At 40.3% G+C, this 26422-nt stretch overlaps 1 protein-coding gene across 1 annotated transcript in view; it reads right to left on the reverse strand.

Annotated features, from left to right (window-relative positions):
- ABLIM2 (actin binding LIM protein family member 2) overlaps nt 1-15004 on the reverse strand; it is a 144111-nt gene extending 129107 nt beyond the window's left edge. The window contains exon 1 of the mRNA XM_065634969.1: nt 14745-15004. Within this exon, the coding sequence (XP_065491041.1) occupies nt 14745-14760 (16 nt within the window). The 5' untranslated portion in view covers nt 14761-15004. The remainder of the gene's footprint in view (nt 1-14744) is intronic.
- Nucleotides 15005-26422: the final 11418 nt, after the last annotated feature.

Here is a 26422-nt window from a genome sequence, read left to right on the forward strand (position 1 = left end):
GCGTTTAGCATCTATTGAAAAGTGACCTGGCATTCAGTGCTGCTGAACACCTTTAACTCACACCATCTTTGCCCATCTAGGTTTGGTTTTTGTTTTTGTTTTAGGTTTTTGTAGTTTGTTTTTTTTTTTTTTTTTTTTTTTACAAGGCCAACTTCCAGCTTAGTATCATACTACAAACCACAAGTTATAAAGCAAAACTCTTCTCTACAGATCTGCCATAAGGAACGTGGAATGTCCTGGGGGTCAACATTTCTGATCTGAATTTGTAGCTTTAGACCATCGGGTTCAAACAGAATAGAAGCTAATTTTAGGCACTCATGTATAAATGGCTAAATGAATGACATTTTTTTTTTCAGATATAACTGTCAGAATAAATTTATTGTCTCATAATGCTATCAATCACAATGAATACGCCTATTTCCATTTACACAGCCTGCCTTCAGATTTGCAGCAGCCTGGCCCCAGGACTGACCCTGAGAATTTAGAAGAAATTTCACTACAAGCCTACAAATCAAACATTAGATGTACAAGACCTTGGTGATCCCACCACCAAAGAGTCACAGCGAAGCAGAGAATCCAAGCTGTCTTTTTAAATGCAGGCATACACCAAACATACAAAGAAACCAACCTGGTTTACAAAGTTACACACTTGGCATTGTAATTTGCTGGAGAAGTAGCAAGTTTGTTGTGACAGTAAATACCAGTCCCACTTAGCCACGCATCTTGTGGGTCGCAGGAAACACTGCACAGGTATCCAGTTTCCAGACTCTACACCCTGCACCGCTCCCATGAAATTTAAATAAAAGACAATGCTATTAACACTGCTAATCTGGCTGCAATTTAAATTTCGGCTGACTCTGACGCGAGAGCTCTGGGAGTTTTGACTGTAATATAAGAAGCATTGTTCAGTCTTGCAATTTTATGACAGCCTTGAAATACTTGAAATGTTAGATTAAGTACCATTGCCGGGAGATAAGTGATTATGCAGCATTTTTAAATTTTAATTTGGTTCTAGCTGTCACAATTGCAGAAAAAGGTTAAAGGTTTTTAAGTCCCCTCATCTCCTTCATGTATGAACATAAAAAAATTCCAAATGGTAAAAAAAGAGGCTCCAACTTGTATTCTGTTTTACAAATAAATATGCTATTGCTTGTGATTTCTACCTTAATTTTCTTGTGAGTGTACATGGCCTAACTGATAGTTAGATCTCAGGGATAAGCATGAGGTTTTAATTTCTGCTTGTACACTATCTGGTAAACCAATAAAACTGTAGTAATTAAAAAAAAAATAGTATAAGGTCATTCAAAGTCATTGAGATACACCAGAATAATTTGTTTTGGAGCAAGAACTGCAATCACATGAGTTTTGCTATGAAGCTGCTGTCCCAGAGCAGACAAAGCACTGCAGTTCCACTCACTAGCCCTAGTAAAAAGGAAAAATATTAGGGGAAAAAGATCCTCCCACTGGAATTGATATTCCTCTTGGAAACACCACAAATGGCCCCTTCACTCTACTGATTGATTTTGCTGCTGTGATGGGGGAAATAGGACAGTAGTGACAATGCCCATGGCTGAGCATCTCCTCCCAAACCAAGGCAGGGACCTAAAGCATCTCACCAATGTGACTGGTTTCCAGGGACCCAAAACTGTACCCAGCCCTCCACCACTTGGAGCATCAAATCCTGGGCTGCCAGATCTGTTCATATATTTTTGCTATAATACTTAATTTTCCAGCCCGTAGGCAACTGACAGAGCAGATGTCACTGAAATGACTTAACACATTAAGCTGTTATTTGTTTAATTGTGATGTGGAAAAATGTGTCACACACCAAATAGTTCAGTATGTTAACGTACCACTGTAGCAACCTACAGCAATCCTTTATATTTTTATTTTAGACCTATATACTTATTGATTTTATTCTAAATCATAATTTAAACCCTTCTTGCTTCCTACCTAGTTTTTTAAAATGTACTCTTAACTTCATCTTTAGTTTACTCAAGCTGAACAGACAGAGCTATTATCTCAAATAAACATTTAATGTCCTAGCTTATTTTATCTACAATCCATTTGCATTAAGTGATATAAAACAGCTGTGAATTTTCAGAATAACATATTTGGTTAATGCTTTGTAGCACAATAGTTCAGACATGAGGGGATCTTCGGGGGTCAACTTTAAGGTATAGTATTTTAGTACCTATAGCTCTACAAGAAAGCTGATGCAAGCCATGTTTGCAATTGGTCTGAGAGTAATATTTTCAGTAAAAATCTCTGAAATCTAAAGTATTCTAATATGAATCATTTTTTTTTTTAAAAAAACAAGTTCTTCTAACTTTGAAGTCTAAGGTAAATGGCAGCTTTTAATAATTGCAGCATGAAGTTTTATATCTCATCTCATATTAGTATGTAGTTCTTTAGGCTTCAATGGGACTATATGTGACAGAGGGTCTCTAGTCTTGAATTCAAAAATTATTAGTCTCAAAAATATTTAAGGAATCCATTTTAGAATAGTTTTTAAAACATTATGAGCATTACAAATGGCAAATGCCAAGCCGTAAACATGAATTATGTCCACTTCAAAATAAAGGCACAATATAATGCCTACTAAATTCAACTCTTTTGTGGATTTGCATCAGATGCTGTGGAGCCTTATTAGCTCGACGAACTAGAAGCATGTATTAGTAAGATTAATCCTCTTGCACGTAGCTGCACTCCTTTGATAAGTCAGAATCCTTAGCATTAGCAATTCTGGTTTCTTGAGATTCTCTGGGCACATGCAAGACAAATGTAACTTGCCAGCATCTTCCCCTGATGTTCTGCCATGGCACATTTTGACAGGCATTCCCTGTGGCAGCTGTGGGCTTCAGGGCTGGCTGCTGTTTCATCAGTGGCTTCATGTCAACAGCTCAGAAAATAACCCTCATGAATTTCTTAAAATAAACTATAAAGTTGAACAAATTTTGAAGTAGACTTTTAAAAATACATAGAATCATAGAAACCTTTCAGTTGGAAGAGACCCTCAGGATCAGAGTCCAACCATAACCTAACCTAACTCCAGCACTAAACCATGGCCCTAAGAACCTCGTCTAAACGCCTTTTAAACCCCTCCAGGGATGGTGACTCCACCACTTCCCGGGGCAGCCTGTTCCGATACCTGACAATCATTTCCACAAAGAATTTTTTTCTAATATCCAATCTGAACCTCCCCTGGCACAACTTGAGGCCATTTCCTCTTGTCCTATCACTTGTTACTTGGGAGAAGAGACCAACCCCCTCCATGCTACAACCTCCTTTCAGGCAGTTGCAGATAGCGATAAGGTCTCCCCTGAGCTTCTGAAACATAGACTTCTGTGGTTTGAAGCCCAGTTGAAGTCCATTATTGTAAGATATTGAGAATTTCCTGCACAGACATAGCCGTCTGCATTTTGCTTTACTTCCACTGGGCTCAGTCGCGGTCCAGCGACCACTCCTCACCAGAGACTGCAATAACCCACTTGCATGACAGGCCCAGGCACAACTGTTGTGAGCCGCTTCTGGAGCAAAGGCTAAACAACACGTAAAGATGGAATGAGTTTATTCAGAACCGATTAAAGTTGCACAAGTTGAAAAATTGGAAAGTTGCCTCCATCCCCAGCTTCCCTACCCAGCTGGGAAAGGCAGGCGGGCAGCAGAGAGAAGAGCAGGGGCACGTTATCTGTAACAGTGGCCTTAGGGGAAATATTAACTTAAACTTGCCTCTAGAGGAAAGAGCTGCATGTTATCTCTTTGCCGCATTACGCCACCTTTAAAGAGCTTTAAACAACTGGCAAGTGACAGTGGCAGCTGCTGGCAGGGCTCTGCTGGGACAGGCAGCACCGTGGGCTGCACAGATTCCTTGGTGGGGCTCACGCTGCAGCTCGGGTGCCAGTACATGCAGCCTTCTCCTAGCATGTAAAAATAAAAACTAAAAACACACCAAACAACAAAAAAACCCCGAAACAAAACAAAGCAAAACACACACCACAACTCCCCCCGCCCCCCGCCCAATATTTTCCAGGGTTAGGTTCTCATGTTTGTTTTTTGGGTTTTGGGGGTTTTTTAATACTTTACATGTGCAATCTCATCTGGTGGGTGACATCAGTTGCAATCTTGATTTCTTTATGGAATGAAGTCTCCCTGTGGATATGATCCAGTGAGAAACAAAAAGCAAGGGGGGAGAGTATTTAGGCTGCCTAGGGCATGGACTTAACACCAGGAAACTGGTTTTGTTGCAGTTGGATTTTACAAGCCCGATTCTTCCCTCTGTCTTTCCCTCCTTGAGCTGTTAGACAAACTGAGAACCGGATTTTATTTTTCAGAACTTAGTGGAACGAGGCGAACAAATTATGCATTCGTTTTCTTTTCTTACTTCTGTAGACAAAAGTCAGCCACTCATGCCTATGCCAAAACCAACTCAAAATGTATTAATTCTTATACATGTAAAGTCAGAGTGACCTAATGGATGCAACATTTACTTCAGACTTGGGCATTTCAAATTCTTTTCCTCTGGACTAATCCTACCAAACACAAGTCAAAAATCTGTTCTCAGTTCCTCTCTGTGTAAAAGCAAATTCCCTTCTCTTGTGAGAGCTTTGCAGTCAACTGACCAAAAATACTATTAAAAAGCTAAATATACTTATAAAAATATGCTGCACCTACAGTGGCACAGTGAAATCCTACCAAGAGGAAATCCTGATATCAGAGAACATAAGCGTAAAGAGTGATATATCCTATCAAAAAAAGGAAGGAGTTCCTAAAAAATATAGCAGAAGTTTCTTAAAGAGCTGATGGTACCTTTCAGCTGTTTATACAGCACACAAAGCCAGAGACAGCATCTGTTTCCCAAAGTTTACAAACAACATAAACTGCAGTCAGACAAAATACCGTAATGTTAATATAAAAGCTATTACCCTACTAAGTACATTATTTATATATAAAAGAGCTTTCCAATTTTTAATTGTATCAATAATTTTTTAGAGCAGAACATTTTAGGATGCTTACACAGAAGTATGCAACAAAAAGTCTAAATAAATTGATAAAAAGAGACTTCAACACTGATAGCGAGATGCAAGGGTCATGTCAGATGCAGAAGAGATTCCAGCCGAGAGAAAAAAGGGGTGAGGCACGTAGGGTGACTTGTTGAGGGGTCAGTACAACAGCTCTCCTGGATGTGTAGCTCTTACCATCCACCACAAATCCTCCCTCCCTGCTGCTCAAGTGCTATACATTGCTGTCAAGTTGAAATGCCAAATAGCCTGTGACCAACATAGGTTCTTTGGTAACTGTTAATTCTTCATAGTACCATAATATCAATGCAGTGGAAATACTTTCTGTATAATATTTTTTCCATAGCATAATTACCATAATTTCCCTAGAAAATTCATAGAGGCTACCTGTTAAACTTCAGTCCTTTGGCTTCCAGCACAAGAGTCATCACCTTCCTCCCAGATGCACAGCACGGAGCCACGGCACAGGCTAAGGTAGGGAGTTTGCTTTAACATGGCAGTGGGTAAATAGCAAACCCTGACAAGGTCTCTGTGAGCAACACCACATGCGCAACTCCTTAAAATACATTCACAGATTCACTTATGGAAAATAGGTTCAATTAGAGAAACCAGAAAATTATTTTTATTAAACATTATTAAGCATTATTTAACCAAGCAGAGTGATTAGGACAGAAACAGATTATCAAGAGAAGTGATAGCTTCATTATTTTTTATTGTCTTGAGAGAAAACAGCTCTGCTTTTGCAAGCAACTCAGTATTGGGATTTGTGAGTGAAAACAACCAGTTATACAGAGAAGCAGTAGAAGATTAGATGGTTTAGCAACTGACTTTGACCTATAACCTAGACAATGTCATAAAAATAGTTTAAATGAATAACTAAAGATTAATTTCAGAACCGAAATTGGTGAGTTTTTTTATGTCCACAGTGCTAATAGCTATACTGAATGCATCCATCACTCTATTGTTTACATAATTACTGACCTTAGGAAATACATGTACGAGATCAAAATTACCAGGACTGAAGCTGGAACTGCCTCCAATATACAGCATTCCTATATATTTTAAAAAATATTAAGTGCCCTTGTATTTAGACTGGCTCTGAGAAGCTGCCTTTTTCTAGTTCATAATAGGATGGGTAAATCAAACAAGTATCCAACCAACATTATGGCAGCTCCTGACAGCTTTAGCTTAACAGCCAGGCTTCTTCTGCCAACTCAAATTTGCAGCTCGTGCTGTTTTCTGCTTTCTAAAATAGGCGTGACTATGGCAAGCTTCTAGACCTATATAGTCTTTCTGTGCTTCAGAGACAAGATGCAGAAAGCTCAGCCAAGCATTTCTTCAGAGCTGGCAGCATCACCCTAATGTCAGTCTCATATTCTTTACAGGATACAGACTGTGTTGTTCCCACAGAAAATCAGCCTTGACCTTGGGAAAAAGCTCAGGCATGTCACAAGTTAAAATTATAGACCTAGAGAAAGAAATGTGAAATATGTGCCTATCACTTGAGCAGTTTTCCTGAAAATGTAGCATTTCACTTCAGTCCAGAAAGATTATTTAATCCCAAATTTTAGAAATAACGGGAGTTAAGGGTCCTCAGGACAACCTAGGTTTCAGTCGTAGGTGAAATCCAACCAATAATATAGACACAATCAAATCTACAGCTGTGTAACTGGGTAGCTCTATTAAGATATAAATAGAGGTTTATTGTTATGCTGGTATACTGCAGATAATGAAATTCAGGCCACCGTACCAAAAATGAGCTAAAATTCAGCATTTGAGGTGATGCACCACTTGGTACCATCTTGAAAAATATTCAAGACCAAGGTGGACACAACTAACCACTGTTACCGGGGGTTGCCAGGCCAGGATGATGGGCCCAGCTGGACACAGTCTACTGGGCCACACAAGATGTTTAATCTGAGCTGATACAGACAGCATTATGATCTTAAATAATGACAATAAATATGGCATACAGCAAACTGAAACATTAATGCTTATTACTAAAGGTCTTACAGTTTATAAAGACAGAAGCTTTAAAGAAGATGCTGGGAAACTTTGGTTGTTCTCACAGCTGACAAGTTAAAACAGTCTCCGAGATGCTTGTTATCTTAGTTTTATACCATGAAAAGCCATCACTATTTGAATAAAGATGTTAAAATGTTTACGTCTAATTCTGTATTAAGGCATATAAATAAATGCTCTGATTCCAGAGTGATGAAACACTCCGCAGTTGACAGTGATTTCACCAATGGGTGATGGATGCTTAGCACTTCTCAAAGTCCCAGCAGTGATGGAGAAACCAGATGTTTACCCCAAACTCTCTATCCCAATCAAGTAGGAGCTCTGTAGCTGCATACACATAACCCACAGGAGAGGTCTGCATCTTTTAGACAACCGTACAAAAGATTTGTGGTACATAAACCCTGTTTCTCCACAGGGCTTGGAGCAGGAGAGCTTGCTAATGTTCATACGTGAAGCTGACACTAGTTTTTCTCCAATTTTCTGAGGCAAGAATGAGCCAATGAAGCAAGGCCAGGAAGACTGGTTGGTAAATGGCCATGCAAAGCATTCAAGATTAATCTGCCCATACATCTCTGTAGCAGCTCAACAGGAGCTCTGCAGCCACGTTTAAGATAGTTTCAGATACCCATAGAAACTTTTGGACTGAATAGGATGCCCAAAGGTCCAACTCACAGCAGGGAAATCTCAAAGTTAGGTAAGGTTGCTCAGGCCTTTGAGGCTAGAGGTGTCACAGCCTCTCTGGGCACCCTCCTCCAGAGTTCAGGCACTCTCATTGTGGTTTTTCTTTTCTTTACAACCAGCAGGAATTTCCCCTGCTACTCCCCCAGACTGTTGCATCTTTCCCTTTTTCCATGTACCCATGAGAGGAGCTTCGCTCCATCTTCCCTCTGCCCACCCATGATGGGGTTGAAGACTGTGATTCAATGCCCCCTGGCCTTCCCTTCTCCAGGTGGAACAGAAGCAGACCTCTCCACCTCTACTTGCACACTCCATACTAAAGAGATACACACAGCAGCTTCTCTCACCGCACTCGCTGCACAAACCTGCCAGGATTAGGGGCTGGACTGTGCTGACCAAGCAGGTGGGAATGCTGTACACAAGTGTCACAGAGAGGCTCAAGATGGCACACAAACCACTGCTGCTCTCTTTCTCACCAGTATTTACCCACTGCCTGCACTCAGGCACACTTCTGTCACCACTCCAAAGCCAAAGGCAGAGCATGGGGTTTTATTTAGCCTGAGCAGGGCAGGAACCACCAAGCACGCCAAGGCTCAGACCGCAAGCAGAAACCCTAAAACTGGCACTCTTTGAGCCTGAGCTGGAGCCAGGTTAACTGATAGCAGAACAGAGAGCATATGTGCGAGTCACAGGGGTGAGGTGTTGGACTCGCTTGCCAGACACTCGCTACAACTCGTGGTACAGACATACGCAGCCCCAGCTGTTCCTGATTGCCTCGTACCCCAGTTATGGGATTTGGCTGCAAACCCTTTTCCATTCCTGTCTTCCTGTGAAAGGAAATAGTGGCAACACAGCATGTTTCTGTGGTTTCCTTTGGTCTCTGTGCCCTGAACAATTAGATATGCAACCTTAAAGATCAGATCCTCTCTATCTGTGTTGCATCTAAAATTGTAACTGAGTGATTACTTTAATGCTGCTGGGATTGCAAAGCCAAAAGAAACACCAGAGCAAGGCAAACCCTACAAGACTTGATAAAGCCAAACTTGTCAGCTGAACTCTATGAAAAATCCTCATTTGTCTGTTACAAAGTAAAGATCCCAGCTAAGTTTGCAATACCAGGAACAACAACAGGAAAAGAGAGGTAAAGAATTTGTAAACAGAACAAAGTAAACGAAAGTAACCAAAATGAAAATAAAGATTAAACTGTGAAAATATTTTTCATTACTTCTAGAGCATTCACAACATTTTAAACTTCAATATTTGCAGCAATCTGGTATTTATAAATGTACCACAAAAAGCTCTCTTGAGAGAGGTAAAAATAAGTCAAGCCAAAACTGAAGTGGTCTGTGATCAAGAACTCTCCAAATTAATCACTGCATATAAGGGTGCCTATTCATTTAGTTCTACTTAATGTTGCTCAGCAGAGAGGATCCCAGTATATACTTAGACATCAACTAGCAAACTGCCTTACGTATTACTTCTGAAATTCCCTGTTATCCATGAATCCTCAAGTCACATACCTGTGAGGGGAAGGAGGTAGATGACCTATTTTCTAAAGTGACAGAAGCTCTTGCATGACACTCTCGAGCAGAACAGGTTCTGTGGCTGCTTCGGCATATGACATGCATCAAACTTTAACTCCTTCTACTTCACCAAGGATTTCAACATATGAACAGAGACACAGAGATTCAATTTTACTTTGTCATGCTCTGAAAGAGACTTTAAGGAACACAACTACTGTATGCTTAGTGCTCCATATTCATGCTATATCCAGTTATTTCACTCCATAAACCGGTACAGTGAGGATTTTTTTTGTTCCCTCCCGCCAAAGCTCAAATGAACTTAGCAAAAGGGAAGAGGAAGAACGTGGGACAATCACATTTCATCCTCTTCTGAAGTACCAGAGAGTGTCCCATGCTCGGGAGGACAGAAGAGTTACTTGAAAGCTTCCAAGGAACTGGACGCTCTATTTGTAAGCAGCTGCTACACAGTAACAACCACTTTTTCCACATATCCACCATGAAAAGCAATTGCAGACTGTTATTGCTTTACAATGATAGTATTACTTAAATCTAAAAATAACAGTTTCTAAAATATTTTTTAAATATCACTAGTAATACCTTACAATTCAGGAATGTTTATTTTTCATGGCCAACTGCATTTAGACTTTGTTTTCCTCGAACTACAGGTCACAAAACCTGTCCTATAGAATCAGGAGGATCTCCAAGATAGAGTTATTGATCAATTTGACTAATGCCAGTAGAAGAACAATTTGCTTCCACAAAGAAAGGGAGAAAAATGGCTCCCGAAGCAGACATAAATATTCACTGAATGGAGTTTATATTCCTCTCACATTCCTTTTCTGAAATGAAAAAATAAATAACAGTGCTTCGTACAAAACAATACTCCATCTAGATTTCAGAGCACAAACATCAACTAATAAGCTGTGAAAAACACATTCCAGCATTTCAGAAGATAACAGTTAAGGACCTTGACATACTGCTAATGGATCTTGACACGGGAAATAATCTAAATTCAGAAATATTTGCCTTAAGGTTATGTTTAAGGATGCAGACCGCGAGCCAGCAAATTGTGCAATAACCTCAAGGGCCCATCGGTTCCCCTGCCCGTGCAGAGCCCCGGCTCTGCTGGCTGTGTCCCCTCTCACCCGGGCGCTTACCCAGCTCTGCTTCCAAAAGCCCCCAGCAGCACAGCCCATTTCCACACAAATACGTTTGATTCATTATCATGAGAGCCGGGTGCTCAATTTGAGAACCCAAGGTCTGAAGGTGAGCTAATGGCACCAGCAGTCCCCCAGTGAGACTGGAAATTGCAGCAGTGAGCTTAAAGTTAACAACAGTCAAGAAAGATGTGTTTCCATTGCTAAAAGCCTGGATTTGTAAAGCATAAAGGAAGAACAATTTGTCAAATTAGGCAAAACTAAAATCAGGGTTTCCTCACTTCTCCTTGAAGGTTGGCCAGCCCATTGCGCAGAAGAGGGTAAGAGAGGGAAAACGTTACCTCAGTAGCCATGCTTTGATTAATTTTTCAGTTTTGGTTACATTTCTTAGCCCTCTGTTTTTATGACAAAGCTGATTACTGGGCACCAAGTACATAAGCCATTAACATGCTGAGAAGCCAACCCAAAAGTATGCCAACTTTAATACGGTATGGAAATGGCAGTCAGATGTGTACAGATACCAGCCATGGAGGATGCTCGTTATTGTACAGATGCTGCAATACAACAGGCAAACTGGTCAGAAATAGACCTTGCTCAGAAAGCCACGTATCTGGGTTTTTTAAAGCAGAACTAGCAACCTTTCCAGAGATCTGAGGTCTGTGGTAGCCAGGATGTCCTGCAGTCAGGAGTTACTAGCTGATGTACCATCACCTGATAATCTCTTTTGACCTATTTCATCCTCTCATAACTGCACTGTATGTTCTTACGATCCAAGAACATGATGCCATTTAACACGTCATGTACTGAGCTGAAATCCTTTTCTAAAGAACTGTAAAGAAGAATCTTCAACCAAAAGCTTAAAGAATCCCAAGACATGTCTTCCTATTTTTTATAGTCTAAGAAACTACATATATTCTACGCAATTCAACTTCAAAGTAAGAAAACACCATCAGGAAATATGTCTCATTGCTTTTTAAATTTTTTTTTTCAGAGAAACATGGCTAAAATGGCAATGGAATGAAGTAGTTCTAATTCTCTTTAGCTACAGACTTGGAGAATTACGCGTTATAAGCTTCACAAATTCATTAGTTGAAGAACTCCAAAGCAAGTCAACCTCTTGCTGCTCATAGTTCATAATGCACTGTTCTCTTCTACTAGTGGTCAAAATGAAGGGCTGAAAGTAAAACACTGTATCTAACTATAAAATATACTACAGTCTGAAACAGCCATACTATTGTCTCCAGAGAGGACTCCTATCAGTGTATTTGAAAAGGAATTAAGTATCTCACAAGCAGAGCAGGACCTTGCATGACCAACCTGCATAACCTCTTTTTAACCAGAATCACTATGTTCCTCCTTGATTTGGGCTGTGACACTCCATTAGCTGTTCTCTGACCCATGCAATAGAATTTTCTTTCTCATAAAATAGTTTAAAGACTAAATAGCCATATGAAATTGTGTCATGACATTTAATTTAATCTAATCTGAGATAATTCACCTAGTATATAATTAGCTCAGTGATTCCTTTTTTTTTTTTTTTCCCCACTTAAATAATAGACACCATGTTACCCTATTTCTGGGAATTGATGGGAACCTAATTTTCTCAATCTAAATTTTTTAACCTACTCTGTTCTTCTTGCTATGACTTCAAGATGACAAATAACAGAGATATTAGACTGATAACCATGTTATAAACTCTTTAAAGTACATTTAGAATCCTAAAAGCACAGCCATGCCATGCAAATACAAGTGTAAAGGGCACTGAATGAGTTTCAGCCAGGAGCAATGGTAAGGAAAACTGCATGTGGAAAAATCTAATTACAACATACATGATAATGCATTTGAACTGTGCTTACTATGCCACATGACCATACACTTTCTAGATTTATAATTACAGTATAAGTCTGCAGTCCATTAATACATAATGATGGTTCAAAGTATGTACCGTTGGGTGACTTTATATTACCTGTATCTATGTATTACAAACTAAATAATGTTTCCGAAATACACACATTTCTACGTCTAAAGCCAAAACTTACCGTTAAAAAGGCAAAGCAGGGTCACAAGGTTGCCTGAAACCCTCTTGATACAGACAACTGACGATGTGTTGCACAAGAGGGGACAAAGACTGAGTGAAGCTTTCTGCAGCAACGAGCACAGATCCACAACAGGTTACTCCATCTCAGGAGTAACAGGAAGAGCAGGGATTTCTCTCGGAAACAGTGCAGCAATTCCTTGAACCTTATATGTGGCTGATTCTAATATCACATTGCACCCTGTTTTCTTTGCAGAACCAGAAACATCTGTTACAATAAACGCCAAACTTCGAATTACAGCCTTTCCACAGTAATTTTGGTGGAAACCTTTTGGAAACAATAACTTTAGTCAAACTGTGACGTTAAATTTGCTGTATGATACTTGCCCCCTTGATGTTAATGGAAAATTTTCATTGATTTTGCAGAGCAGATGTGGGCTCCTCACATTTAATTTATCATTAAAATTGATTGTAAATCAATGTCCATATAGACATGCAAAATCAAAATTTGGAAACATCAAAGATAAACCTGTACTTAAAACCAGTACTCCTAAAACTGCCAGTTATACTTTCAAATGAGAGCTAAGAACTCTCAGGGGTTTTTTCCACTCTCTTTTTTTCCCAGGATGTTATTTTTATCTTGGCGCTATTCATTTTTGCCATTTCATTTACACCATGTTTGGTGCAATTACAGAGATAGAATTGTGTCAAGTCTCCTCTGCACTAGACTGTTATACACTAACTTATCTACTGTGTTTATAACTTTATAACCTATTTAATTAGCATTTTAAATATTATAAAGATACAACTTTGGACTTCAATATTTCCTCTGCCAGCCTCAGTTTTACTGCTACAGAATTTAAGTGTTTCACAGTATTTCATATTCTTGAGTTCAGAATTATAGATGAGTAACCAAGGACAGGATTCTGTGCTGGAGTCTGATCATCTCCAATGCAGATGTCACCACACGTATTAACCATTTTGATTCCCTTTAGAGACAGCATACAGACTCAGGATTTCTAGCACACAATTCGGTTCACGCTGTAACGCATCACTGCTCTAACCTGCACCTCTGGACACCTGCCTTGGCTTGTGCACCTCCCCAGAGAGGACCGGCAAGCTGGAAGTGCATGTTTCATCCACAGACTATGCGGGAATGTGGATGATCGGCACACATGGAAACATATACATTTGCAACAGACATGAAGAAATGCCAAACTAGGTTTTTAGCTGCAGCCTCTGGCAGGTGCCTGACCCCAGGTCTCACATTGTTCTAAGAGGGAGCTCGTTTTCCTCTTTGTTTGCACTAGGTTCTCATTGGCTTGCTGTGAGGATGTGATATGATTAAGCATGTTGACATACAGAGCCACCATGTAATTGTAGCTATTCCACGTGTCCCTGTTGTTGTGGCAGAGGGTATATTTAGCAGCTACAGTTATCCTCAGAAACCAAATACACAATCAACTCAAAAAGCTTTCCCCTTTCCCCTATGCACAACCCTGTATTTGCCTTAAAGACTGTCATATTTTGCCATCAGCTGTGCTCTGAAGTAACCACCCCCCACTGCCACACAAGGCAGATGAATGCTGAACCGCTGGAAAATACAATTCCAAGTCAGTTCTCAAATACTGCATATATCACCAGATAAATTATTTTTCTATTGCCCTGGGCAACTGGATCCCTCTGGGTGGCAATCCTAGCTAGGCCTCCGTGAAATCTCCGTGATTCTCACCTTCTTTATCACTATGATATCTCGGCCAGCAGAAAAAGCCGAGCTTTTAACCCAAATACCCCTGTCGGAAGAGCCGCGTGTTCCCACTCCCCGGGATGCGGGGCGGGAGGGGGACAGCACGGCAGCTGTGCGGCCGGGGCGAGACACCCCGAACGGTGCCGCGGGGACCGGCGGCGGGGGGGCGACCCGCGGCGCCTCCCGCTGCGACCGGGCGAGCCCATCCCGCAGGGCACCCGCCGGGCTGCGGGCGACACCCGGGGCGGGGGCGGCACGGCCGGAGCCCCCGCGCAGGGTCCCACGGCCCCGGCACCGCGGCGGCAGCCGCAGCTCCTCCCGCCCGGCAGCGCCCGCGGTTGCAGCAGCGCCAGCTCCCCTCCGAGATACGCACAGAGACACATAGACGCATTTTCTGCCTCTTTTTTTTTTTTTTTTTTTGAGGTTAGCAATTTCCAGCCGGCTCCTCCCGGAGAGCAGCCGCAACGCAACGTGACGGACCCCAGCGCGGCAGCTGCAACGTCCCCTTCCAAAATACACGACGCGGGGGGATTCGGCTGCCCACCCCCTGCACCCACCTACCTGTGCCGGTGCTCATGGCGCGCAGGAGGGGCCGCGCCCGCCGCCGCTCCCGCCGCCCGTCACCGCACCCCCGCGGACGACACCATCCCCGCCCGCCGCCGCGCAGCCCGCAGCGGGGCAGCCGCGCTCCGCCCCCCCGGCAGGTGCCGCGCACCCACAGCCCCGGCGCGGAGCGGCGCGGCTCGGCGGGCACCTTGGGAAGTGTAGGCAGCTCCGCACCCGCGGACTACATCCCCCTCTGTGCCTTGCTGCGGCAGGGCAGGGCAGGGCAGGGCGGGGCGGGGCGGGGGGGAGAGGCTCCGGCCCCGCCGCTCCTGCGGGCAGGGCGGCTGTAGCCCTCCCCCTCCACCGGCAGAAACTTCCCCACCGGCTCGGCAAGACCCACAGCATGCTCTCACCTGCTTGCCCGCCAACTCTCCGTCCAGCCACGCTGTGTTTTGCGGGAGAGCTCTTCCTCTGCATTTTCCTGCCCTACTTGTGCTCGGTTTGTATGATGCCCGAGCGAAGCAGGTTGGTGCACAGGTGCTTTAGCATGTCCCCACAATGCCCAGGGAATGACGATGAAGATGTTTGCGTTGTTCCTCGGCGCAGCCGAGACTCCAGGCAGCACCGCATCACACAGATGTTTGGCAGCCAGTCTAGTTGCTCAGGAGGGGAAAGTAGCGCTTTCTGGAGCAGGTGAACTCTCACTAATCCTTCGTGTTTAAAAGTACAAGGACATCAATGTTTTATTAAAGCCAGATTATTCAGTATTGCATCAATCTGAAAATCTACTACAGTTCTGGAAGAAATAATGTGTAAAAAAACCCAAAACATCTGTTCAAACAAACCCAGAAGAAGCCAGCCGTAGTTATATAAGCGTGTTGTATTGCACAGCTTGTCTGATGTTGACTTCAGACTGGCTTCCGGGCAGCTGGGAGTTACAGTAACAGCATGAAAAAATAAGGGTGTGAAGACTTGCTTTGCATTGACACCAGCATGCTTATTATCCTCTTCTCCACCAAGTTGTCTAAAAGTTAAAACTTAAACTAAGCGTTGTAACCATAAAAACCTACACAACTTTCCCATCCTACACCAGTAATTGAAGTGAGATGAGCTCTGTAGCAGTGCCCATGTGTTGTGATTTGATAGCAAATCGTGATCCTCAGCTCTGTGTAAGTTTAGCAGTACCTTACGGCTCTCATGTTGTTCAAATGATGCAAACTGAGAGCCTCTGGAGATAATCACTGCCATTGGGAAGAATGTGGACATCCACTCAGAGCAGCCATTCAGGATCAGACAATCCAACCCGGTTTCCCATTTCTGACAGTCACCAGCAGTGGATATGTGCTGAGGGGGCTTCCTGAGACAGATGTGTGTTCTTTGTAATGAAGAAACTTCCATGGATTTTCTTCCATTATCTTGTCTGGTTGTTTGAACCCATGCACGCTTCAAGCAACTACAGCATCCTGTGCAAGGGGTTTCACAGCTGAACTAGATGTGGTGTCAAGAACCACCTGCTTTTGTTTTGAGCCTGCTATTTGCTGTCTTTATTTGATGCCCACTCATTCTTGTAGTAGAAGAGACAGCAAACATATCATTCCCTATTCACGTTCTCTGTGTCACTCATGAATTTATGCTGCTCTATCAGATTCCACCCTTCACTCCTACTCTACTTAGTCATTCCTTAAAATTGGCAACATGTAACTTCAATACTACAGTGCTGTCACTTTCTGCCATTTGTTTTGAAGTTGTGTCATTTGTTTTGAAGTTGTATCATTGTTTAACACCATTGTTTTTTAAGCACTTTTATTTATTTATTCATTCATTATACCTGTTTTCCACCCTGCAATCTTCTACCACCCATTTTGCATTGAAAGCTCTCCAGAGCTGCCCAACTGTACTGAAGCACAACAGCTGAGTTGCAGTTGCCCTTGTAGAACTTCATTAAGACACAGATGATAAACAAATATCCATGTGTTTACAAACATACGTTCAGGACAATGATTCAGTCTGAGAATGGGCAGATACACACATCAGGGCACTGTAAGATTCAGACTCATGATAGCAATCCAAATCTCAGGCGAGTAGGCAGTCATCTCTTGATTTTCATTTCTCAAAGCAATCAGCTTGTCCAGCCACTGCAAAGAAGGCTGAATAGGCAGCCTCTAACCTGCCAGCACTTTGCACCATTTCTGTCATTACTGGAAATTAAATTGGAACTTGGCAATCCTGATGATCCTGCTTCTTCCTCCACATCTTCAGTGCCATCCTGCATTCTTTTAAGAGCTTCATTATTTTTTTTTGGAAGAGCTTAGAAAACTCTATGCAAGGCAAAAAAGTTAACTTTTTAGTATACAGTGTCTTCAAACATTTCTTCAATGTTGTTATTTGGAAAGTGTTGTGGAAGAGCTTATATTGCATTTTACTGTTCCTGTGGATTTAAACTGTATGTGTATTTTAAGTACATTCACACATCTTGCTCTATTACATTAGCTGTATTGGGAAAAAAAATCTTCACTATCTCTTGAATTTCTAACCATCCCAGTTATCAGAAATGCATCCTCAACAAATAAGGGCATATATCTCCATGTATCTGCCCTCAACAAGTAAGGGAATACGGCTTCATGCAAAGGACAGAAGAGTAAGTACTTTAAATGTAAACCAGAACAGAACAATCAATATAGTGTAATTCATTAATAGATATTAGCATAACTCTTGACATTGTACTGTTATATGTTAAGCATAGTGCAGATTTATGGACTGACATAATAAACATTCTTGCAGAAGCTGGTGTAGCTCAAGCAGACAGAAGATTTTTTCCTGTATATTTAAGAGAAGTTAACCACATTGAGAAGTATTTCCCTTTCTTCTTTTTTTTTGCCTTTTATTACCTTCAAAATTCAGGTAATGCAATTTGGATAACATTCAATTAATAATTCTGGTATTTTAAAATTTAGTTTCATAGCAAAGTTGTCACACAATATTTTGATTTAGTGCTTTTCTTGAAAAAGTTCAGCTGAAGCAAGCGAAAAGTATTGTTTCTAATATTTCTGAATTTTCCAACAATGGGGAGACCATGGGCTTCCCAGCAGAATAAAATTATTACTTTTATTTGATTTTTTTTCTGCAAAGTTTTTTAGGTCTTTGCCAATTGAGTATGAAAGGAGTTGTATTTTAAAAGTATTGCAGTGATGGAGAGTCCAGCAAGAGGGAGAGGAACTAGAACTTCTGCACCGGGAATAAAGCAGAACCTTTGCTTCTCCAGAAAACAAAACAAAACAACCCGAAAACTTGTGAGGAAAACATCATCAAGCCAGTTGCCAGAAGTGATTTACATGCTAATCCAGAACACAGAAGTCCACAGGTTCAAGTAGCTGTTCAACCTGATGAAGAAAAAGAAATTGGCCCTTGGCTTCATGTTCAAAGCTGACACAGTATCACAGCATATTCATGTCAAATAGCAACTTGGAGTGAAACTGAAAGAACAATTAGTCAATTTGTGTTAGCTACACCAGCACTTTTTCAAATCCTTCTAAAAGTGCCTTAAGTGGATATATCATGAAAAAAAAAAGTCAGAAAAAACCCCACATAAATTGGTTATCCTTTTGTAAACCCTGCTGTGCTCCTCTGTATTTCATGCCTTTAAATTCTATTAGGTAGTCCTGAAAACTGAGCTTTAGCTCCTAAGAAACTTTCATATTTCTTTACTTTTTAACCTGAAATCCAATTATTAGGCTCATATTCACTCCAAGCTGCTGTCTTTTGACAACTATGGTATCTTCTGAAAGACAAAAAGTAATCTTACAATTTACAGTAATTTATTTTGAAGTGCTTATGTTTTAAATGACAAATTATTCCTCAAATGTATTCCATAATTTTCTAGAAATGTCATTTTCCTATCACTTCAAAAACAGCAGTTCTTTTGTATCACAGAAGACTACTACCCTGGCATGATATGCTGTCATGACCCCTCTTTTGCTTTTTAGTGATCCTCTTTTGTGTGAAGAAACCTCCCCAAAAATCTGTATGTTAAAAATATTTTACTTTTTTTCTTTTTTTTAATCAAATGTCTCTCAGGAATTCAGGGCTGGACTTTGCCTGGGTTACAGTCCTGTAGCTAGACCTGAAGTAGTTCACTTTTATATCTAACCCCAAATCTAAGTTATTACCTTTTTGGCATTAAAGCCACTATGTCAGGGAATTACTAGTTCTGGGAGAGTTGCAAAAATAAGCCATGCTTGGGTTTGTAACCTTTTTGTGCTTGTGACAGTAGTTACCTCTCTATCACCTTTCTGTGTTTGTCAGATTGGTGTGATATTGATAGTAAATAAAGTATAAGTCAAGTCTGAAGTTTCAGCAGAATAACAGGCTGGGATCTTAAAATGAAATTCTGGGTATGAAAATAAATTGCCAACTATTCACTGAGCCAGAAGCACACATGTTCATAAATAATGAATTACCATGAAGCAGCTGTAATGAAATAATAACGTAGCACTATATTGAGATGTCTGCATCGCATTATCTAGATGTCTGTAACAACTTTTATGCAAAGTTCCACTTGCACCATAGGCAGAATATAAATATTACATCAGCAGTTATAACTTAGACATCAATTACCCGTTACAAACCTAAATGCATTATGATCAGTAGGTCAAATAAAACTCCCAGGCAAACTTTGAAAACAGAAAGAATGAAATAACATCAAAGTGAACAATGGCTGAGGATGAAAGAAACCTCTGTTATAGTGAGACAATCAAAGACTGTTCTCTCATGTCAGCAGTCAGCTTTTGGAAAGTTGGTCTGAACAAATAAATTTTGATATCGCAGACTGCTGCATATGACAGGAAGTCTAAGAGGAAATGATTAGCATCAATATGTAATTTATACACAAGAAAGATGAGCACCCAGGTTACAGCAATGAAATGTGCATAAATACAAATATAAAGGATGGTTTGGGCAAGAGCCAAGAAAAAGCATGAATAATATAAAAGTGACTACACTTCCAAAAACATTGGCAAAAAAGGTAATTTTAATTTGAGAATGGCAAATGAGGCTTGCAAGGATTTCAGTGCAATGTTACACAGTCTGTGTAGCCAGCGATATCAGTACTCCTGAACTGTAAACATGTAAATAACGTTGTGCTTTCTGTAATAAACAAATGAGAACTACAATACCGTCCCTTTTGTGCCTGTTGCAGAGAGGTTAACACTTATTAAGCATATTGTGATCTCTTGCAAATGTGACTCCTTGGAAAATTGCTCTTTATGTGAAGCTACAGCTTCTCATCTCAAGTACATGATATTATGATATGTTGGCCCTGAGTCAATTTAACTCTGTTTTTGCAGTGCAGGCTGGTGTATGCTGATTTCCTGTTGCTTATCCTACATTGCATCTCTAGCACTGTTCTTATGTAAAATATATACATGTATATATATGTACAGTCTCATGCTAGCAGAATTTAGACTCCTCCTGAGTGATAAAATTCTCACATAGCACCATCTGGAAGTAAGGCTTTGCCTGGTAAGATGCATGACAGTTTAGAGAAGCTTTTGACACGCTCTGCCAGGGAACATACCTGGGCTTGCAGACATCAGTCCCTAGACAAATGCAGCTGTGACCGAAGGCTCCTGTGTGTCCCCAGCTGCAACAAAGCTGCTTTGTACTGTCAGTATCGCTTTCCAGGCTTAATGATACAAGGTGAATGTCCCAGTCTGTATGTAATGGCCTGGGCCAAGCCTATAGATAACTAAAGCGTTTTAGGTGAGGTTTGTGGATAACATATGCACAGATGTCAACTAGAAAATAAGGAGGAATAGAAACATAATATTTTTTTCCAAACATGGGAAAAATAGAAAAAAATATTACTGGATATAATGAATGGATCTGATACATACTGTGCATTTAATGGAGCGAGCCCAGAATGTATTAATGTTATATTTTTTCTTTTTAGTTGCATAGCATGCCCCTACACATTCACAACTTACCATCATTATCGTCTGTGCTGGCAAGTAGAAGTATATTTCACTTAATCAAAAGTCCATAAATGGAATTGCAATATGGCTCAAAGGCCAACATTTAAATTGGAAGCATCTAGAGTTTTGACGATTTTCAGATCCATACTGACAAAAGCTCCACTGTGCCTCAGATCTTCTCTATTAAATAGAAAATCTTTCCTCATGTTTCTCAAGACTGTTAATTACACTATATCTTTTAAGGACTTTATTCTTCTTCTAAGAAATACTGCATGGAGCATGCCAAGGCTGGATACTGACGAAGCAGAGAATGTTGTGCTAGTTATGTTTATTACCATCTCTTTATATACTTGGCTGTGGTGTCTGCAGCCAAGTGGTCTAAAAAGATACATGTAAGAGGAAAGATGTTACCAGAAGTTGTAATTTTGATTTATAGATAAAGCTGCAAAAAAATGGACACCATTTTGCACGTTAGCCCTTCTTCAGGTCTCAACTAGAGGGCAGCAGTAATTTGGAAAAATCCCAGTCACTTCGTTAGTTTTACACAGATGCAGACTTCTACAGTTGAAGTCAAAATTATCAAGATAGGATTTTCTATACTGTAGACATTTTGGTGGCTGGAGATGTTAATCCCAAACTATAAGAAGACAGTATTTTGGGCTGCCTTGATCAAGGGGAAAACCCTCACATGGCAATCCTACCACTAACACTCATTCCGTTGTACACGAGAGCTACTGACACTAAATTGTGTTGCATATCATGAATGTCATGAAGATTATAGTGTGATAAATCACAGCTCTACAATCGTTTCTAGCCTGGTGGCTATCTATCATTTTGGGTCCTCCAGGTATTCCTTCAGGCATGTTCTTCCACAGAACATCAGCAAAGGCAAAAGTGAGACTTTCTTTCCACTGAACCCGTATTGAAATCTCTTTTCCTCCACTTTGGATGTCTAAGTAACTCAAAATATACTTCCTCAATACCATACTGTATTCCATGTATATTCAAACTCCCATAAATAAAGCTCTCTCGCCCTGCATTTTCTAGCACTAAGCAGAATGACCAAGCAGATGGGTAAAATTTCAGTATGGCAAAATCAGTGTTTCAGTGTACAGCTAAGGACTGTAAATGCTTTTCTGTTGAAGGTCTTTTTATGCATCCCCCCAGAAAAGAGCATGCAAACAGAAATATAAAAATCTATTTCAAATCGTATACATTTATGCAAATCCTTAGAAGTGACAAGGAATTGAAGCAAAGCTAAATATTCATTGCTGCTTCTCTTCCCCCTTCTTTTTTTAGAATTGTGAAGCCATGGCTTTCTACTCCAGTCCTCACATTAAACAGTTTCAGATATACTGACATAGTTTTCTCTGGTTTAAAAGCTTCTATGAAAACTGTGACAGAGCTCTCACTCATGAAAAAACCTTGATTAGTGCCCTTTTCTGAATGTCTAATGTGGAAAATAAAAGATTTCTGAGAAGGAAAAGAGATACCAAATTCATTTGAACAACAAAATATATAATCTCAAATAACATCTCATTACTTAAACATTTCTTGGCTAGCTATAAGAAGGTTACAAATCTTTCCTTAAGAATAAACTCTTATTTCTCTCTGCAGACTTCAAGCAGCTGGAAACAGTTAACCCTTGATGAAAAATCAATTCACCTGATTATAAAAGGAAGTACCCATTCTCTTTTAAATCATTTGCAATGTTATAAAAGGTGGGTTTTTAGTCTGAGTAAAAAGTAATTTCTTTTTTAAAAAGTGGGGGTTCAAGTATAAATTGGATTGTGTGTAGACTTTTTTTTTTTTCCACTTTTAATAGTTGGAAGTTCATACAAAACCATTGTTGTTGCTTCCATATTAACATGTGTTACCTGAATTTCAAAGGCTTTTTCAAATGCTTTATAGGCCTTGTTTACCATGTGGTTTGCTAATCCCAGTAGATATCAGAAGATATAAGGAAATCAAATTCAATTTCAACTTAAAATAAATATAGAGAAAGCTCATTTGCTATCCTGGAGTTTGTGAATACAATCCCTCCAAACGTTTTTGGTTTGGGGTCATGGAGAAGTAAAAGCTTTCTATTCCATGTACAACTCAAAAGTTTCAGCCTAATTAAAAGAGGTTGTTATCCCTGTGGGGCAGAAAATAAATCCTGGTGACTCGGAGAGTAAAGGAAAGCGATGATTAATCTTCTAAGTGGTAAGTGCTAATTATCAAATTTTATTCTGAGCTGATGAAACTGTTTTAGAAGGTTTCTCTTTGTCTAATACATGGAGGCCTATGGTCCATGTCATGGCTGAGACAACAAGGAATCCTGTCACAGCCTTCTTGCCTGCTGGGGTTTGGATATGAGCCCAAATCATTTCCGTGTTAGGAACTTGTTGGGGTTTTGGTCCATGGTCTGAAATATTCTCAAGTGAGTAACAGTGGCTCTTGGGAGCTGCTAAACTTAGGAGAAAGCTTTGTCAGGTGTGCATCATGTTATGGCTTGTGCTGAGGAATAACAAGCTCAGTAACATCTATTATTAACATTTGGTAATTGTAAGTAAACTTGGCTATTATTTAGCAAGCTGAATAAATAGCTTAGGAACAGTTTAAGCAGTGTAACAGCTGGATGTTTTGACTCAGCATTTTCCTGCAGACTGCAAGGCGACAGCATTTCCGTACAGATGGATAGCAGTATATTTTTCTTTTCATGTTTTCTGTTTTTCCTTTCTGAACCAGAATGTGGAGTTGGGGTGGTGTTTTTTTCAAGACTTGGAGGAAGTAAAGCTATCTGGGTTCCAACTGGGTGGGTGAAAAGATGATCAGACTCCATGAGAAAACACTTTAACTCTTTAGCTAACTCTATATGCAGTTATTGTGGAGAGATAACATGCTAATCAAAAGGAAACATATGGCTAAACCTGTTTCTGTGGAAGTTTTGTGTACCCATAGTGTGAGAATGATAACACAACTAGTATCCATGCATGCTGCTAATCCTGCTGAAATTAACACATTTGGGTAAGTTTGCTAAGTAAAAGGTTGCTACTGTAAGTTCACAATTCAAACTGAGTAGTTTTCACATCACTGTAAATAGTGAAGAATGCTAATTTGGGCAAAACATTAGTAGAAGAGGATCTTTTTATGATGGAGTTCAGCAAGGGGAAATAAGCTTTGACATTTGCTGGACTTGAGATGAAAGAGATCAGACAGGGATATAAGAAAGCAGGTAGGAAGACCCCTTCCTGTCTAAATCTGATATTTGCTAACAGTTCTCAGTAAATAGCCCAACAAGTTACATTTCAATGTGATTACATGTTAAAGTTATGCCCTTTGGCAGTGGACTATTCCTTCGTGGGTATGTCCCCAACTGTGATGGAATAATAGTTATATTGGAAGATACAACTTGGCCTTCGCATTAAAATCTGTTGGTTTTCCTAACACAAGCTGCTGTAGCGAGAAGCAGTCAGACAAACAGGCAGCTGCAGAAGGGCAGACAAACAGGATGATGAAAAGCAATGCCAGAGAGAGACAATTGGAGGAAGTGTCTTGTTTCAACACTCAATGTCCTCCTCAGCCTCCTGGCAGCTTCTTTTTAATAATCCTGAAAAGATCAGGGACAACCAAACATACACAGGGCCACCAGGTCTCCACGTAATTTTTATAGTTAAGGAATTAGTATTCTCAAGCCTATTTTTAGCATAGGAAAGCTAAACAGGTAGCACAATTTTTAGCTATTAAAATGTAGTATAGAGGATACAATTACTAATACAGAAGCCACTCTGTGCTGCTTTTGTGTTTTTTCCTGTTTGTTACAATATATTGGTCTCTGGAGTTATTTCATGAGAGCAGCTGTTCACATTTTCAATAGTTATTCATTTACATTCCTGTAATGCAGATTGGTAGTGTTTTAATAGGACAACAGGAAGGCCAAGGCCAACTTCTGATGTCATTATCCTGAAACTGAAAACTTTATTTTCTTTGTTTCCACTTAAACTACACATCTATAGACACCACCAAGAAGCAAAGTACCATACATGATGTCATGAAATACACTTTGGAGTAAAATCATAGAGGATAGCTGAAGAAGCAGGTATTGAAAAGGGGTTAAGGAGCTTGGAGTTCAGTTGGTGCTACTTTGTCACTTGCTTCATTAATCAAGTTCCTCCTCTAAAATAAAAATAAAAATGTGGTGTGTGTTGGTGTGTGTGGTTTTTTTTTTTTTTTAGAGTTTTGGGGACACACTGATCAGTGTTAGATTCTGCAATGACTGGGCCATAGAGAGAGAGGTTAGAAGATTGGTATTCATTTGGAAAGATATAGGGTTAGATGATGGAGGGGGTTGGTGTGTTGGGTGTGTGTTTGTGTGTGTGTTTAGTTGGTGTTTTTTAAATTCTATATTTTTTTCCAAAACTACCTTGAGTACACATAAAAGAAGTGATATGAATAGAAGTGAAGAATTGCAGTTATAAAATGTAACCAAAGATCATCCTTAAATATACAAGTGAAATAAATGAGATGAAAAGATTTAGACATTTATAAAACTCATAGAAAATTAGTTTGTAAAATGGTGACATAAGTGTGGTATTTTGTGATATGGGCATAGCTGCTACATAAATTAAACCTGAAGCAGCATGCTTTGTCTACTGCATTATAGCGCAATATCAAATTAAGTGAGAGAGAAGCCCTGTGGGATGATTAGTTAGTTGTTACTTATACAATTACTTGAATACCTTCCAAGTTCATAATTTCTGGAAAGATGGAGAGTTCCCAAGCATACTGCTGGAACAGATTGGCAGATCTGTGTGAAGTAGAATTTATTATTCATGTTAACATGGTGTGACAGGATGCAGTGAGGTAAATTAGTATGATTTGTAATTAATACCTAGTTTATAAAGCCTAAAAGCAACTTAAGTGCATGTTCAGGTTAGCAGAAGCTATAACTAAGGTCTCAAAGGCATCTGAATGGTCACTTTTTCTACTTGCCCTGGCAAGATCTGTGGGAAGGCAGCAGTGCTGTGTGGGACAACCCATCACCAGAAACCATGTTCTCCAGGTGCTGCCCAGTCCCACAAACTCTGACTGTTTGATGTGTCTCCGGACAACACCCCCCCGCCCCACCCCAGAACAAACACACAACTGGACAGTGGGGATTTTTCTGACTAGATTTTATCTGAGATAACAGATGTACGGTTGTTGGAGCCAGACACTCTTTGTTCTCAGGTAGTGCTTGCTGCAATGCAGCAATGGCATGCAGGATACTTAGTGCTTACTTATAAGATGTGTAACATTGCTGCAACTATCTGTATATGACATTTTCAATATGTTAGGAAGGAAGAGAATGTAAAAACAACTCAAAGTGTGGGGGCAAAAAGCAGATTTGAAATAGGATGGATTATTTTCAGTTTCTCTCATCCTTGCCTTTGTGGGTCATTTAGGATGTGGCATCTGGATTAGTGATGAAGTCTTGTGATACAGAAGAAAAGCCCTGCAGGTACTCTGCGACGGGCTTGCTTAACTCCCAAACTGATATTTAATACTGCATGGCTGCATAGTGCATGACAGATCTGCAAAGCTCTGCACTTCTGCAACTTAAACCCAAGCATATCGGAGCAAAGTTACTGTTAAACAATTCTTCAGGCTTTCTGTAGCTGGAATGATAGGAAGAAATCTAATTCTATGATCAAAAGCAAAGGGGAAGCAAAGCGTGGTACTCCATCTAAAGGACAATTTGTT

The sequence above is a fragment of the Caloenas nicobarica genome, chromosome 4, assembly GCF_036013445.1.
Source record: "Caloenas nicobarica isolate bCalNic1 chromosome 4, bCalNic1.hap1, whole genome shotgun sequence".
NCBI classification, from domain to species: domain Eukaryota; kingdom Metazoa; phylum Chordata; class Aves; order Columbiformes; family Columbidae; genus Caloenas; species Caloenas nicobarica.